This window comes from Notolepis coatsorum (genome assembly GCF_963971535.1).
Source record: "Notolepis coatsorum genome assembly, chromosome: 7".
Classification (NCBI taxonomy): domain Eukaryota; kingdom Metazoa; phylum Chordata; class Actinopteri; order Aulopiformes; family Paralepididae; genus Notolepis; species Notolepis coatsorum.
In genome coordinates, this window is record NC_140171.1 from 141,168,057 (window position 1) to 141,181,628 (window position 13,572).

Sequence of the window (13,572 nt, forward strand, 5' to 3'; positions counted from 1 at the left end):
CCCACACTAAGGCTCTGGTCCTACCTGGCCCACACTGAGGCTCTGGTCCTACCTGGCCCACACTGAGGCTCTGGTCCTACCTGGCCCACACTCAGGCTCTGGTCATACCTGGCCCACACTAAGGCTCTGGTCCTACCTGGCCCACACTGAGGCTCTGGTCCTACCTGGCCCACACTCAGGCTCTGGTCATACCTGGCCCACACTAAGGCTCTGGTCCTACCTGGCCCACACTAAGGCTCTGGTCCTACCTGGCCCACACTAAGGCTCTGGTCCTACCTGGCCCACACTAAGGCTCTGGTCCTACCTGGCCCACACTAAGGCTCTGGTCCTACCTGGTCCACACTAAGGCTCTGGTCCTACCTGGCCCACACTAAGGCTCTGGTCCTACCTGGTCCACACTAAGGCTCTGGTCCTACCTGGCTCACACTAAGGCTCTGGTCCTACCTGGCCCACACTAAGGCTCTGGTCCTACCTGGCCCACACTAAGGCTCTGTTCCTACCTGGCTCACACTAAGGCTCTGGTCCTACCTGGCCCACACTAAGGCTCTGGTCCTACCTGGCTCACACTAAGGCTCTGGTCCTACCTGGTCCACACTAAGGCTCTGGTCCTACCTGGCCCACACTAAGGCTCTGGTCCTACCTGGCCCACACTAAGGCTCTGGTCCTACCTGGTCCACAATAAGGCTCTGGTCCTACCTGGCCCACACTAAGGCTCTGGTCCTACCTGGCCCACACTAAGGCTCCGGTCCTACCTGGCCCACACTAAGGCTCTGGTCCTACCTGGCCCACACTAAGGCTCTGGTCCTACCTGGCTCACACTGAGGCTCTGGTCCTACCTGGCCCACACTAAGGCTCTTGAATCATGTTGTAACATTAGCCAGTTAGAAATCAATGTGGCTAAGACCGGAGAGCTAATCATGTGTACCAAGCAAGATCTGGGAACCGAGCCAGTTTCACTTTGATGGCCAACATGTTGAAATATCTTGGTACAGTCTTAAGGTGCTCCCATAGTCGAGCAGACTGTACACAGAGCAGACTCCGCGGAGGTCCGCGCGGCTATTTGAGCTTTGATCTCAGCGGACAGCAGACCCACAGGTGCGAAGCTCCTATTTCCTGACGCGCGGACATCCGCGCCGCTGACTTGGTGTCACACAAAACACTGCTCTGCGTTTTGGTTGACATCGAACTGCATTAAATGTGACACTGCGCGAGCGATTGGTGGCGCGAGGAGAGAGATGAGCCCGTGAAGCGCGCTCTCTCTCTCTCTCTCTCTCTCTCTGTCTCTCTCTCTCTCTCCCTCTCCCTCTCTCTCTCTCCCGCTGATAATGTTTCCTCTGATCTGCCAGTACAGTAGAACAGACAGAATTGTGGGAAATGTAGTAAAACTGGTGCGAGAAATGTAGGAAATAGACCGCGGACGTCCGCTGAGATCTGCTCGACTATGAAAGCTCAAAGAGCCGCGCGGACCTCCGCGGAGTCTGCTCTGTGTACAGTCTGCTCGACTATGGGAGCGCCTTTAGATTGTCAGGTGAGCTTCTCTGAAAACACAGAGTATGTTTTCAAGAAATGTTCACAGCGACTTTATCTTCTGAGAAGACTCCAGGGCTTCTGGGGTCTCTTGAAAGGCGCTGTATAAATATAAGATATTATTATTATTATTAGGGCTTCGGTGTCAGTCAGCAGATTTTTAGAGCTGGTGAGAGTGTTTTAACTTTTCATTTTCCTGTTTGGTTCGGTCACCTGAACTGCAAACTTAAGAATAAACTCTCTCGCATTGTAGTGGGCAAACCCCAAAAGCCCTCGACTGTACTCCTCACAGACAGAAAGAACATGGAAGAAGGCGAGGAGTATCTTGGCAGACAGCTCCCATCCTTTATTCTGCCAGTTTGAGCTCTTGAGCCCTGCAGAGGCGCGCTGTAGACTAGAGTCCCCCTGGCAACTAGGAATATATTCAAGAAGTCCTTCATTCCAAGTGGCATTAGCATCCTTGAAAAGACAGGACACAGGACGCTTGGCCCCAGAAAATGTTTACGTCACGACTTAACAACTGAATAGCTCTAACGCCATTGAAGCTACAGCTATAGCTAGCTAGCAGGCAGGTAGGTCAAGGTTAATTGACCATTAAACAGCAGCATAGCCAGTTTGAACACAGAGCTTGAGAGAGAGAGAGAGAGAGAGAGAGAGAGAGAGAGAGAAAGAGAGATAGAGAGATAGAGAGAAAGATATAGAGAGAGAATGGTAGTGATACACACTGTCTGTCTGTCTGTCTGTCTGTCTGTCTGTCTGTATGTCTGTCTGTCTGTCTGTCTGTCTGTCTGTCTGTCTGTCTGTCTGTCTGTCTGTCTGTCTGTCTGTCTGTCTGTCTGTCTGTCTGTCTGTCTGTCTGTCTGTCTGTCTGTCTGTCTGTCTGTAGAGAGAACGAAAGAGAGAGAAAGGTAGAAACATAGACATTGTAGAGAGAGAGAGAGACAGAGAAAGAAAGAAAGAAAGAAAGAAAGAAAGAAAGAAAGAAAGAAAGAAAGAAAGAAAGAAAGAAAGAAAGAAAGAAAGAAAGAAAGAAAGAAAGAAAGAAAGAAAGAAAGAAAGAAAGAAAGAGAAAGGTAGAGACATAGACATTGTGGATAGAGGGAGATAAATTAAGAGAGAGAAAAATATAGGTGAAGAGGAAGAGAGAGAGAGAGCTCTCATTACATTCTAACTGGATATGCAACCTGCGTGACGGATGTGCTAATGGTGCCCTTGTGTATTGTTGGCCTGTGGATTAGTTGATTGGAAACATGTCACTGTGTTGAGCCCCGGGGTCAAGCAGCAAGGAAGATGATACTGTAGCGAATCAAACTGTGTCGCCCCGACCACAAGCGATAGCGAGTCAAGAGTTTTATTTGTCACGGCATACAAGCATACAGTGAAATGCGGGTGGTCATGCCCGCAGCAATTGTGCAATAATACAAGTAATAAGAATAAGACATAACAGGTATAATGTACATAAAGTTTACAAAATGCATGGTAAAAGACATGCTAAGGTCCTGCGATAGTGCAATACAGTGTTAGCTACGGATGAGGCACTGGGTCTTATGTGTACACTACTATACAATACTATACTATACAATATACATGGTCGTTACACTACCCTCCTCCTTCGGGGGGCCTCGTGGTCCCGCCATCCCACTTCTGGTACCAATGTAGTGGATTTAGGGGGCAGCTGGGAATCAAACCCGGCTCGTCCAGACCACAGGTGGACAGCGCTAACCAGTCAACTAAAGGGTTTGACCCATTAGCCAAGCAGTGCCCTTCCTCTCTCTCTCTCTCTCTCTCTCTCTCTCTCTCTCTCTCTCTCTCTCTCTCTCTCTCTCTCTCTCTCTCTCTCTCAGTTTGATTGCAGGAGTGGAGGCAGGTGTGTGGAAAGACAGGCTGCCAGCTGTTTGTCATCTTCTCACTAATTAGCCCGCCATAAAGAGACCCGGTCCAGACTTCACCACGCTGCCAGATCGTAGACCCTGAAACTCAGTCAGCCGGTCGTGTATTCTAGCCTATTCAATTTTGATTGCTGTTCTGTCAGCTATTGCTTGTGATTTATTCTTGTTTTTCCCTCCTGTGCTGCCTCCAGTCTGACTCCGTGCTTCCTGCAATCAGCCGGCTCTGCCGCCCCGCCTTCCGAGCCCCGGCCCCTCTTCTCTGGTGAGTCTCATCCCCAGTAGCCCCCCTCGTCTGTGGGCCCTTTGTTCTTTCCACCCGTCAGAGAACTTTTCCTCGCCCCGTAAATAATACATTTACCCATCATTGGGTTTCACCTTCGCCTAGCCTGCCTCTTTCTGAGTTTTGCTCCTGGGTTCCGGTGTTGACAGAGAGAGGGAGAGAGGGAGAGAGGGAGAGAGAGAGAGAGAGAGAGAGAGAGAGAGAGAGAGAGAGAGAGAGAGAGAGAGAGAGCGAGAGAGAGACCCGAGTGAGTACCTGAAGATGAAGATGAAGAGCATGAGCAGCATGCAGAAGGTGGCCACGTTGTCCATGGTCTTCATCAGCACCACCAGCTGTCTCCTCAGAGCCGGCATGAAGCGGACCAGCTTCAGCACCCTCAGCAGCCGGAAGGTCCTCAGCACCGACAGACCCCCGTCCGCCTCGCCCACGATCTCCCACACACTGGGGCACACACACACACGCACGCACGCACGCACGCACGCACGCACGCACGCACGCACGCACGCACACACACACACACACACACACACACACACACACACACACACACACACACACACACACACACACACACACACACACACACACACACACACACACACACACACACACACACACACACACACACACACACACACACACACACACACACACACACACACACACACACACACACACACACACACACACACACACACACACACACACACACACAGGTACATACACACACACACAGGTACACACACACACACACACACAGGTACATACACACACACACAGGTACACACACACACACACACACACGTACACACACACATGCACAATTAATATATAGAGTTTAGAGTACAGACATACATAACGATAAAACAAAATAAGTTATATAACATTAAAGGCCCAATCAGTGATCTAAAGGTCAACAAATGTTGTATGTTAGAACTTTGTAAAGAAACTCAGCGATGCACTGCTCTGTTGTTATATTTTTATTGAACTATTTTATCACACTTTTTACTGTCCGTTCTATTTTAAAACGTTTAGCCTATTTTTCAACTGAATCAAACCGCACTTTTTTACACTGTTTTATTTACTATTTTATTATTTTTATTACTGATTTACCTCTCTTTTTTATGCTCGCTTATGCCTGTATTTCTTACTGCTGTGAAGCACTTTGAACTGCAATTTCTGTATGAAAAGTGCTATAGGCTACAAATAAAGTTATTATTATTATTAAATGTATAGCTCCAACCACCAAAAATAGTAAATGGTAATAGAGACGTGTTTTCCTTAGCTAGCTGATAGACTAGCTCTTGATAAAAGGACTATGCTACTAGACAACAGGTAAATAAATATCATTTTTTAGTAGGCTTGTCAATATCTACGTATACATTTGAAAGCCTTAACAATGTTTATTTATTTCTTTATTTTTACACTAATATTATCCCTTTTGACCCTGACTGCCAACTTCAACAGCAAGCGCTATGGGCAGGCTGTGTTTACCTCCCTGGTCACTCTAACTGGGCAGTGGGAGAGGGATGAGCTGACATCCCCAGATTTCATTATACAAAGTTTCCGAATGGACTATTGGATTAAACCGAGTGGTTTATGTTGCAGTGATGAACAGTCTTTCTGAATTTGAAGTAACCTACTGTCTCCACTGGCTGAGCTAACGCTATCTTCTTTGCTAATCACAATAACAGTCAACAAAGTCAACAAAGCTAACATTATCATTAAAGGCCCCATGAAATCAAAATAGATGTGTATGTTATTTTATCGCACTGATTGTCACTTATACGCCAGTATCTGTCCCAACAAGTTATTTTGTAGGTATTCTGGTATTTGGAGTTGGAGATCTGGATCTGGAGTTTGTAATTTCCTGTAAAACGATAAAGAAATGTTGACGAGTGATCCTGCACACAAATTAGTATATACATTTAACATCCAATAATATGCTTTCTAGACTGACATTTACAGCACATTGTAACCAAGCTACGCCTCTTTAACTAAATTGAAAACATGTTCAATGGTTGCTTGCTAGCTAACGTTACTAATATTGTGTAACGTTGCTAACGTACGTTGCTAACATTAGTGTTGTTAACATCTAATGGGTCGACCGTAATGCACATTCAGCACTATTGGCTACTGTAAACGCCAATCAATATCCATCACAAGTCCCTCCCTAGCTTCTTGTTTTTACAGGAAACGCATATATGTGGAATCTAATAGTATTCTGATAGCCGTTTCTTGTTGACTTCAACATTACATCAAAGAACAATGTATTCACAAAAATTATCACCATTAAAAAAAAGAAAAAAAATTATTCTATTTATTTTTTGGGCTTTCTGTATTTTTCATCCATCCCAATTGTTACGGTGGTGCCGCTTTGCTGGCATGATGTGGTGGAACTCAGTTTGCAGTGTAGAACGGAGAGGTATAACAGGAAACAGGAGACGGCGTAGTGATGAATAATAAAGGTCTTTACTAACAGAAAACAACAAACACGACTGACAACAACGGTAACAATTAACAATGAACCAGCAAGTGACTGCTGGCCCACAACACCTAATATACAGACACTGATTAGAGACAGAGGGTAATTACAAACAGGACACAGGTGTGGTAGACAGAAACAACAGAACACAGAGCACACTGGGAAAAACAATAACAATTGAACAACAAGACTAAAACATATTTACAAAACACAGACAGGGGAACACAAGTCTAACAAAGTGGAGACAACAATGACAACACAGACAATAAACATAATAAACATAAATGGCAGTAAATAATAATAATCAGGTGAGTGAGCTGATGCCAGATCTGCATCAGCCCACGGGTTGGCTATGTTGTATTTTGAAGGGGTGTATGGAAGGGGAGTTGAGACGGTCCGACACCTGATCTAGCCGAACCGGGAGGAGGGTTGCCGTCCGGTCCCGCAGGACCGGAGGAAGCGTGACACCCAATTTGCTGTCGTTGTGCCAATTCCCTTCCTGGTCCCCACTGTCGGCCTGGGGAGGGTGTAGAACTACCACATGCCTCCTCCGATACATGTGGAGTCGCCAGCCACTTCTTTTCAGGAGAATGTAACATGTGCAGAGTTTCACGCTATTTCCCCCAGATCCCCTCCCTGCTGAACAGGCGCCCCGACCGACCAGTAGGAGTCGCAGTTTACAACGACCAGGACGCGTCTATTCTTATCCTAACGCATGTTTGCTTCCGCGTTCACGTTTTGCGAATCTGATTGGCCACTGCCATTTCTGGTGCGATCTGATTGGCCACTGACGTTTCTGGTCATGTGACATGTGCGCCCAATCGCGTGACGCGCCCATTTCCGCCTCGACCAGCAGCAAACTACCTAACGCCTAGTTTATCACTGGTTAAGCTTAGGCGACTCTTTCGAAGTTGGTTAAGGTTAGAGTTTGGAATCAGGGCTGGCGTTCTATCGCCCTGCTCTAAGACAAACTCTAACCTTAACCAACTTCGAAAGAGTGCCTAAGCTTAACCGGCGAAAGAACTTGCCGTCACACGATTGGCGCGACCAGAAACGTCAGTGGCCAATCAGAGCGCAAAACGCGAACGCGGAAGCAAACATGCGTTAGGATAAGAATAGACGCGACCAGGACACATACCCCACCAGCTTCCCACCCGCTAACACTGCCAACTGGATTAGATCCCAGAGTCTCTGCGGTGATAGGCGAGTGCTTAGTCCACTGCGCTACCCAGCCACGCCCAAAATGATCACCATTTAATGTTATTGATGACTCCTGTGACCAATAAGTACTTTTGATTGATTATTACCCCTAACCTTTTGGTCATGTATCGGGCAACGTGTGGTCATCTAAGCTGTGGAGCCACACAGAGGAACAGCAACAACTGTGTTTCTATTTTGGGTAAGTCTGCATTCCTTTTCAGTATAATGCTGCCTTATAATAGACCAATACTCTGATTTACAATGCGCTAAGAAAGCTCCAAACAGCGTCTTTTGCATCTACAGACCAAACTGTAACATTCTACTTCTCCTGCCCGGGCCATGGACTGCTGTCCCCCCCCCTCCCTCTCTCTCTCTCTCTCTCTCTCTCTCTCTCTCTCTCTCTCTCTCTCTCTCTCTCTCTCTCTCTCTCTCTCTCTCTCTCTCTCTCTCTCTCTCTCGTTCCTGGTCTAGTTGTTTAGTCTTGTATTATATTCTCTGTTTAATCGTAGTCTTTGTTTTGTTCTTGTTTTCTCCATGCCTTTGTATTGTGTTCCTCCATTGTTGTAATTCTATTAGTTCCTTTGTAGCCTTGTTTCTCCTGCCAGGTGTCTCTTGTATGTAATCATCCCATGTGTGTCTCATTTATCATTTTGCCCCTGTATTATTTCAGTCCTCGTTATTCGGTTCAGTCCTTGTTCAGCGTAAGTCGTGTTCTGTTTAGGGGTTAAGTGTCTCGCTCAAGGACACTTCAACACGCCGATGGGAGGAGTTGGGATGGAATTGGGAACCTTGTGATTACCAGACGACCGCTCTACCTCCTGAGCTACTGTCGCTGTCTGCATCTTCTCGTTTCCTCGTGTTTGTTCCTGTTTTTTGTTATAGTTTTGGGTTTGTTGTTTTTCTGGTTTGGTCGTCAGCTAGGCTTGTTATTTATTCATTATTATTTAATATATTTGTACCTTTATTTAACCAGGCAAATCAATTAAGAACAAATTCTTATTTACAATGATGGCCAGGCAAGAGACAATGCCTCTTGAAGGGAGGGGGAATTCAGGATTAAACATTTCCGACGTACAATATATGTTATTACAATATAAATATACATACAACAAGCAATATAGCAGTGAGAGGGGCACCATGACAGACAGGGGGTTGGGGATGTTACTGGGTTGAGAAACAGTTGCAGGAATCAGTGAGAATATTCATCAGAGTTTCTCCCCCTGCCTTCCTTCAATAAACACCCGTGGAAACTTGTACTGCCTCGACTATCCTGCATGTTGGGTTCTACCTACCCCCCACACTGTTCACACAGAATGTGAATGTCCAACATTGATATGGAAAAAAATTCAGAGATCTGGGCTTAAAAACACACACACACACACACGCACGCACGCACACACACACACACACACACACACACACACACACACACACACACACACACACACACACACACACACACACACACACACACACACACACACACACCTGATGATGACGATGACGCTGTCGAAGCCGTTGTAGGGGTTCTTGAGGTAGCCGAAGAGGCCATAGGCGAGCAGCTTCAGCACCATCTCCAGACCAAACAGACTAGTGAAGACCAAGTTACTGATCTCCAGCACGTCTGTCAGCTCCTGGGGCTGAGGAGAGAACAGAGTGTCACGATGGGGAGGCGAGGGGAGGAGAGGAGAACCCAATATGCGGAATGGAAGGAGGAAACAGAGACGGTAGATTGCTCTTCTCAACACAGTGTTCCTTTATTATAGAACCACGAGAGCGATAACGTTACAAGGCAAAAAACAATAGCGAAAGGCGCAGCCGAGCTGGCACTGATGAAAACGAACTGAGAACACGAAAATCAAAGGGCACAAAACGGAATACTAACAAACTTACTTTGACTCAAAACAACAAAAGGGCAAGGACGACGTAGACAGAGACACGACAGGATACAGGGGTAACGGAGGTAATGACGCCACAAGGAAGGGAGGACAGACCAAATTTAAATACACAGACTGATTATAATGAACAACACCTGGCAAAAGCCAGGCCAAAACACAGAATCAGATAAACACCAAACTAGACACAAAAAGCATAACCAAATACAACAACCAGACAGGAGGACGACATCACACAAGGGAAGGGAAAGCCAACGACAACAAGCATAATGATATCACATTAATCATCACATTAATCATACTTAACCACTCAGATATAATAATAGCCTGCACCATCTGATGGTGCCCACTAGAGGGTGGCAGGAGACCACTGTTCATCTTGTCCCCACTGCCCCAGACAGGGCTCAGTCTGGGACCGTGACACAGAGAGGTCGGTCGGTCGGTAGGTAGGTAGGTAGGTAGGCAGGTAGGTAGGTAGGTAGGTAGATCGGTATGTAGGTAGGCAGACAGACAGACAGACAGACAGACAGACAGACAGACAGACAGACAGACAGACAGACAGACAGACAGACAGACAGACAGACAGACAGACAGACAGACAGACAGAGAGACAGACAGACAGACAGACAGACAGACAGACAGACAGACAGACAGACAGACAGACTAGAGCAGGGGTTCCCAAACTTTTTCAGCTCGAGACCCAAACGAGAAATTTGGTGTTTCCCCGGGACCCAAACTTACAAAAATACACCATGAAGTGCCATAACAGGCATTTATAAACTACTGATAAAGAACACAACAAACCATGAATTTCAAATGTATATGAAATGTATTTATTTAATTATAAAAGTACATCACAGCAATAATCAGAGTGTAATGTTAAGTTGCTCACCACCTCATAACATACAATTTTGTAACACTTTTAAATGAACAAACATGTTCTACTCCTTTCTATTTCTCACCCCTTTTTCAACTCTCCATTTCTTACCCCCTCCCTCCGTCCCTCAACCTTAAACCCCAACATTGAGCAACATTCTGATTAATTTGTACTGACTTATTTTGAAATTCTACTGACCTGACATCATGCTAGAAGGGGTATAATATTTCATCTATGGCACATGCTGAGCATTTAGTCTGTTTCTGTATTTGTTTTTCAGGTATGCTAGAGTAGAAAACCCAGATTCACATAAGTATGTGGTGCCAAACTGAATCAACAAATCTACAGCTTTTTTATAAAAGAATTAAAAACGGGCCCGTGACCCATTTTGGGTCGTGACCAAGAGTTTGGGAAACGCTGGACTAGATGAATGTACATAAATAGTCACAGACGGATCGAAAAACCGAGAAATGGACAAATAGGCAATAAACTGAAAAGGACAAAGAGAGAGAGGTGCAGAGGTGCAGACAGAGTACTGCACACATCATCATCATCATCATCATCAACCTTTATTTATACTCGAAAAGACAATTGAGGTCACCCTCATTTTCAATGTCGTAGAGACTTTACAAACATTTCAATGCACACATTTCTACAATATAAAAATAATAAATATGGATAACTATCTATATAGTATGGGCGGCTACGTGGCGTAGTGGGCAAGGCGTTCGCCACGAATGACGGAGACGCTGGGCTTGCCTGTTCGAGCCCAGCGCTCCACATTGCTTTCAGTTTAGCTGGTCGTTCATACTAATACACATTGGCCGTATTAGGGGGTGGGAAACTAATGGGTGGGGATCGGGCTTTGTGGACAGCGACTCCTACAGGTCGGTTGGTGCGCCTGCGCAGTAGAATCAGGAAGTGTCGGGGGCAGCGTGAGCCTCCCACGCGTTACTCCTCGCCACTGAGAGATCGAGCTGCGCAGGTGAAAAGATGCGACTGCTGTTACCTCAAGTACCGGAGGGGACTTCTGCTATGTATGACTTAGTCCACATTGCAGCCGGCTTGTGGGAGGCAAGAAACAGCGTTCGTGACAGGGGAGGGTTGAATTGGATGATACGAAATTGGGATGGGAGAAAATATAGAAAATGGGAGAAAAAGTGGATAAAAAAAAAAAAAGTATCTATATAGTATAAAATGAACATAGACATACATCATCCTCATTGCAGACATAAGAATAGGTATAAAAGACAATAAAAGTAGTGCAATGTTAACGTGCAGACTTAACCTGCTGTATTGTCGCAGTGAAAGGGTTAACCGTTTGGTAGTGTGGCAGTGAAAGGGTTAATAATGGCATAAAATAAGTGCAATAGTACAATGTTGCTCGACGGCATGTGAACCCCCCCCCCCCCACCCCCCCCCCCGGAACAATCAGTCCCCCCAAAACACCCCACACACATCAATCCCTACCACATCCCCATCCAAGACACACCCCCCGATAAAGCACGCCATGACCGAAGGAAAACACAAAACAGCCCGTGCGCCATGAACGGCGACGGGAATGCCACCCCTGTGGGCCGCCCCATCCCCCCCGGTCCCGGTGCCCCCGCCACCACGAGGAAAACCAGTGAATCCCACGCCCCCACCCTCTAACTCCACAGAGGAATGACAGGCCACGCCCCCACCCCCAAACTCCACAGAGGAATGACAGGCCACGCCCCCACCCCCAAACTCCACAGAGGAATGACAGGCCACGCCCCCACCCCCAAACTCCACAGAGGAATGACAGGCCACGCCCCCCACCCCCAAACTCCACAGAGGAATGACAGGCCACGCCCCCAACCCCCAAACTTCACAGAGGAATGACAGGCCACGCTCCCACCCCCAAACTCCACAGAGGAATGACAGGCCACGCCCCCACACCCAAACTCCACAGATGAATGACAGGCCACGCCCCCAGGACCTGCAGCCAAAGGAGACTCCAAACACTCAAGCAGACAGAGACATGCAGGATCGGGATGGTCCGAGACGACACCGGGACCCCAAAAACCAGCCAGCGAACCGAGGGAACCCAATGACGAAGACCAACCAAATATCCACCAAAGCACACGCCAGAGACCAGCACCCAACTTCAGGGAAGGTCCGGGAAAGATCCAGCCGAAGCCACCAGGACCAGAGGCAACAAAGCAGCCCACAGAGATGACACCCCCACCACCACACACAGACAATCCAAGTACACGCAGACATAAGGAGCGATAAGACTGGAAACCTATTGATCAGTCAGACAGACCAGAGCTAAGGAGCGATAAGAAAACTGGAAACCTATTGATCAGTCAGACAGACCAGAGCTAAGAAGCGATAAGAGAACTGGAAACCTATTGATCGGTCAGAAACAGACCAGAGCTAAGGAGCGATAAGAGAACTGGAAACCTATTGATCAGTCAAACAGACCAGAGTTTATGAGCGATAAGAGAACTGGAAACCTATTGATCAGTCAGACAGACCAGAGTTTAGGAGCGATAAGAGAACTGGAAACCTATTGATCAGTCAGACAGACCAGAGTTTAGGAGCGATAAGAGAACTGGAAACCTATTGATCAGTCAAACAGACCAGAGTTTATGAGCGATAAGAGAACTGGAAACCTATTGATCAGTCAAACAGACCAGAGTTTATGAGCGATAAGAGAACTGGAAACCTATTGATCAGTCAAACAGACCAGAGTTTATGAGCGATAAGAGAACTGGAAACCTATTGATCAGTCAAACAGACCAGAGTTTATGAGCGATAAGAGAACTGGAAACCTATTGATCAGTCAGACAGACCAGAGCTAAGAAGCGATAAGAGAACTGGAAACCTATTGATCGGTCAGAAACAGACCAGAGCTAAGGAGCGATAAGAGAACTGGAAACCTATTGATCAGTCAAACAGACCAGAGTTTATGAGCGATAAGAGAACTGGAAACCTATTGATCAGTCAGACAGACCAGAGTTTAGGAGCGATAAGAGAACTGGAAACCTATTGATCGGTCAGATCGGACAGACCAGAGCTAGGCAGTGATTTTCAGGCATAACTAGTAGACCCAGATGGTAAATCCATGTTTTATGTATCAATGATGGTGATACTCATATCACACTCGTACGACAAACATATTTGTCATGTTTGGTGACAAAGCGTTCATAAGTAACACATCATCTCCTGTCTACCTGTTTCAAGCTGTAGAGTTCCTGTTATTTAAAAAAAATTATTGAATGTTACTTGTCCTTTCGGACAAGTTACGTTTTTGTAGATTTTTTACTACCGGGCAGTCCGGTAGAGATAGAGAGAGGAGGAATGGGAGACAGAGTAGGGGAAGACATTCGGCAAAGAACGCCGGATCCGGGAATCGAACCCGGGTTGACCGTGTTGCGACGCAGCGCATT

General features: G+C 46.6%; 1 protein-coding gene across 1 annotated transcript in view; it reads right to left on the minus strand.

Moving 5' to 3' along the window:
• The window catches only part of LOC311231788 (voltage-dependent T-type calcium channel subunit alpha-1I-like), a gene marked incomplete at both ends in the record, with an annotated part of 346,702 nt that overhangs the window by 133,039 nt on the left and 200,091 nt on the right, over window positions 1-13,572 (minus strand). The window contains 2 exon segments of the mRNA XM_084318416.1: window positions 3,952-4,137; window positions 8,870-9,021. Coding sequence (XP_084174542.1) covers window positions 3,952-4,137; window positions 8,870-9,021 — 338 coding nt within the window.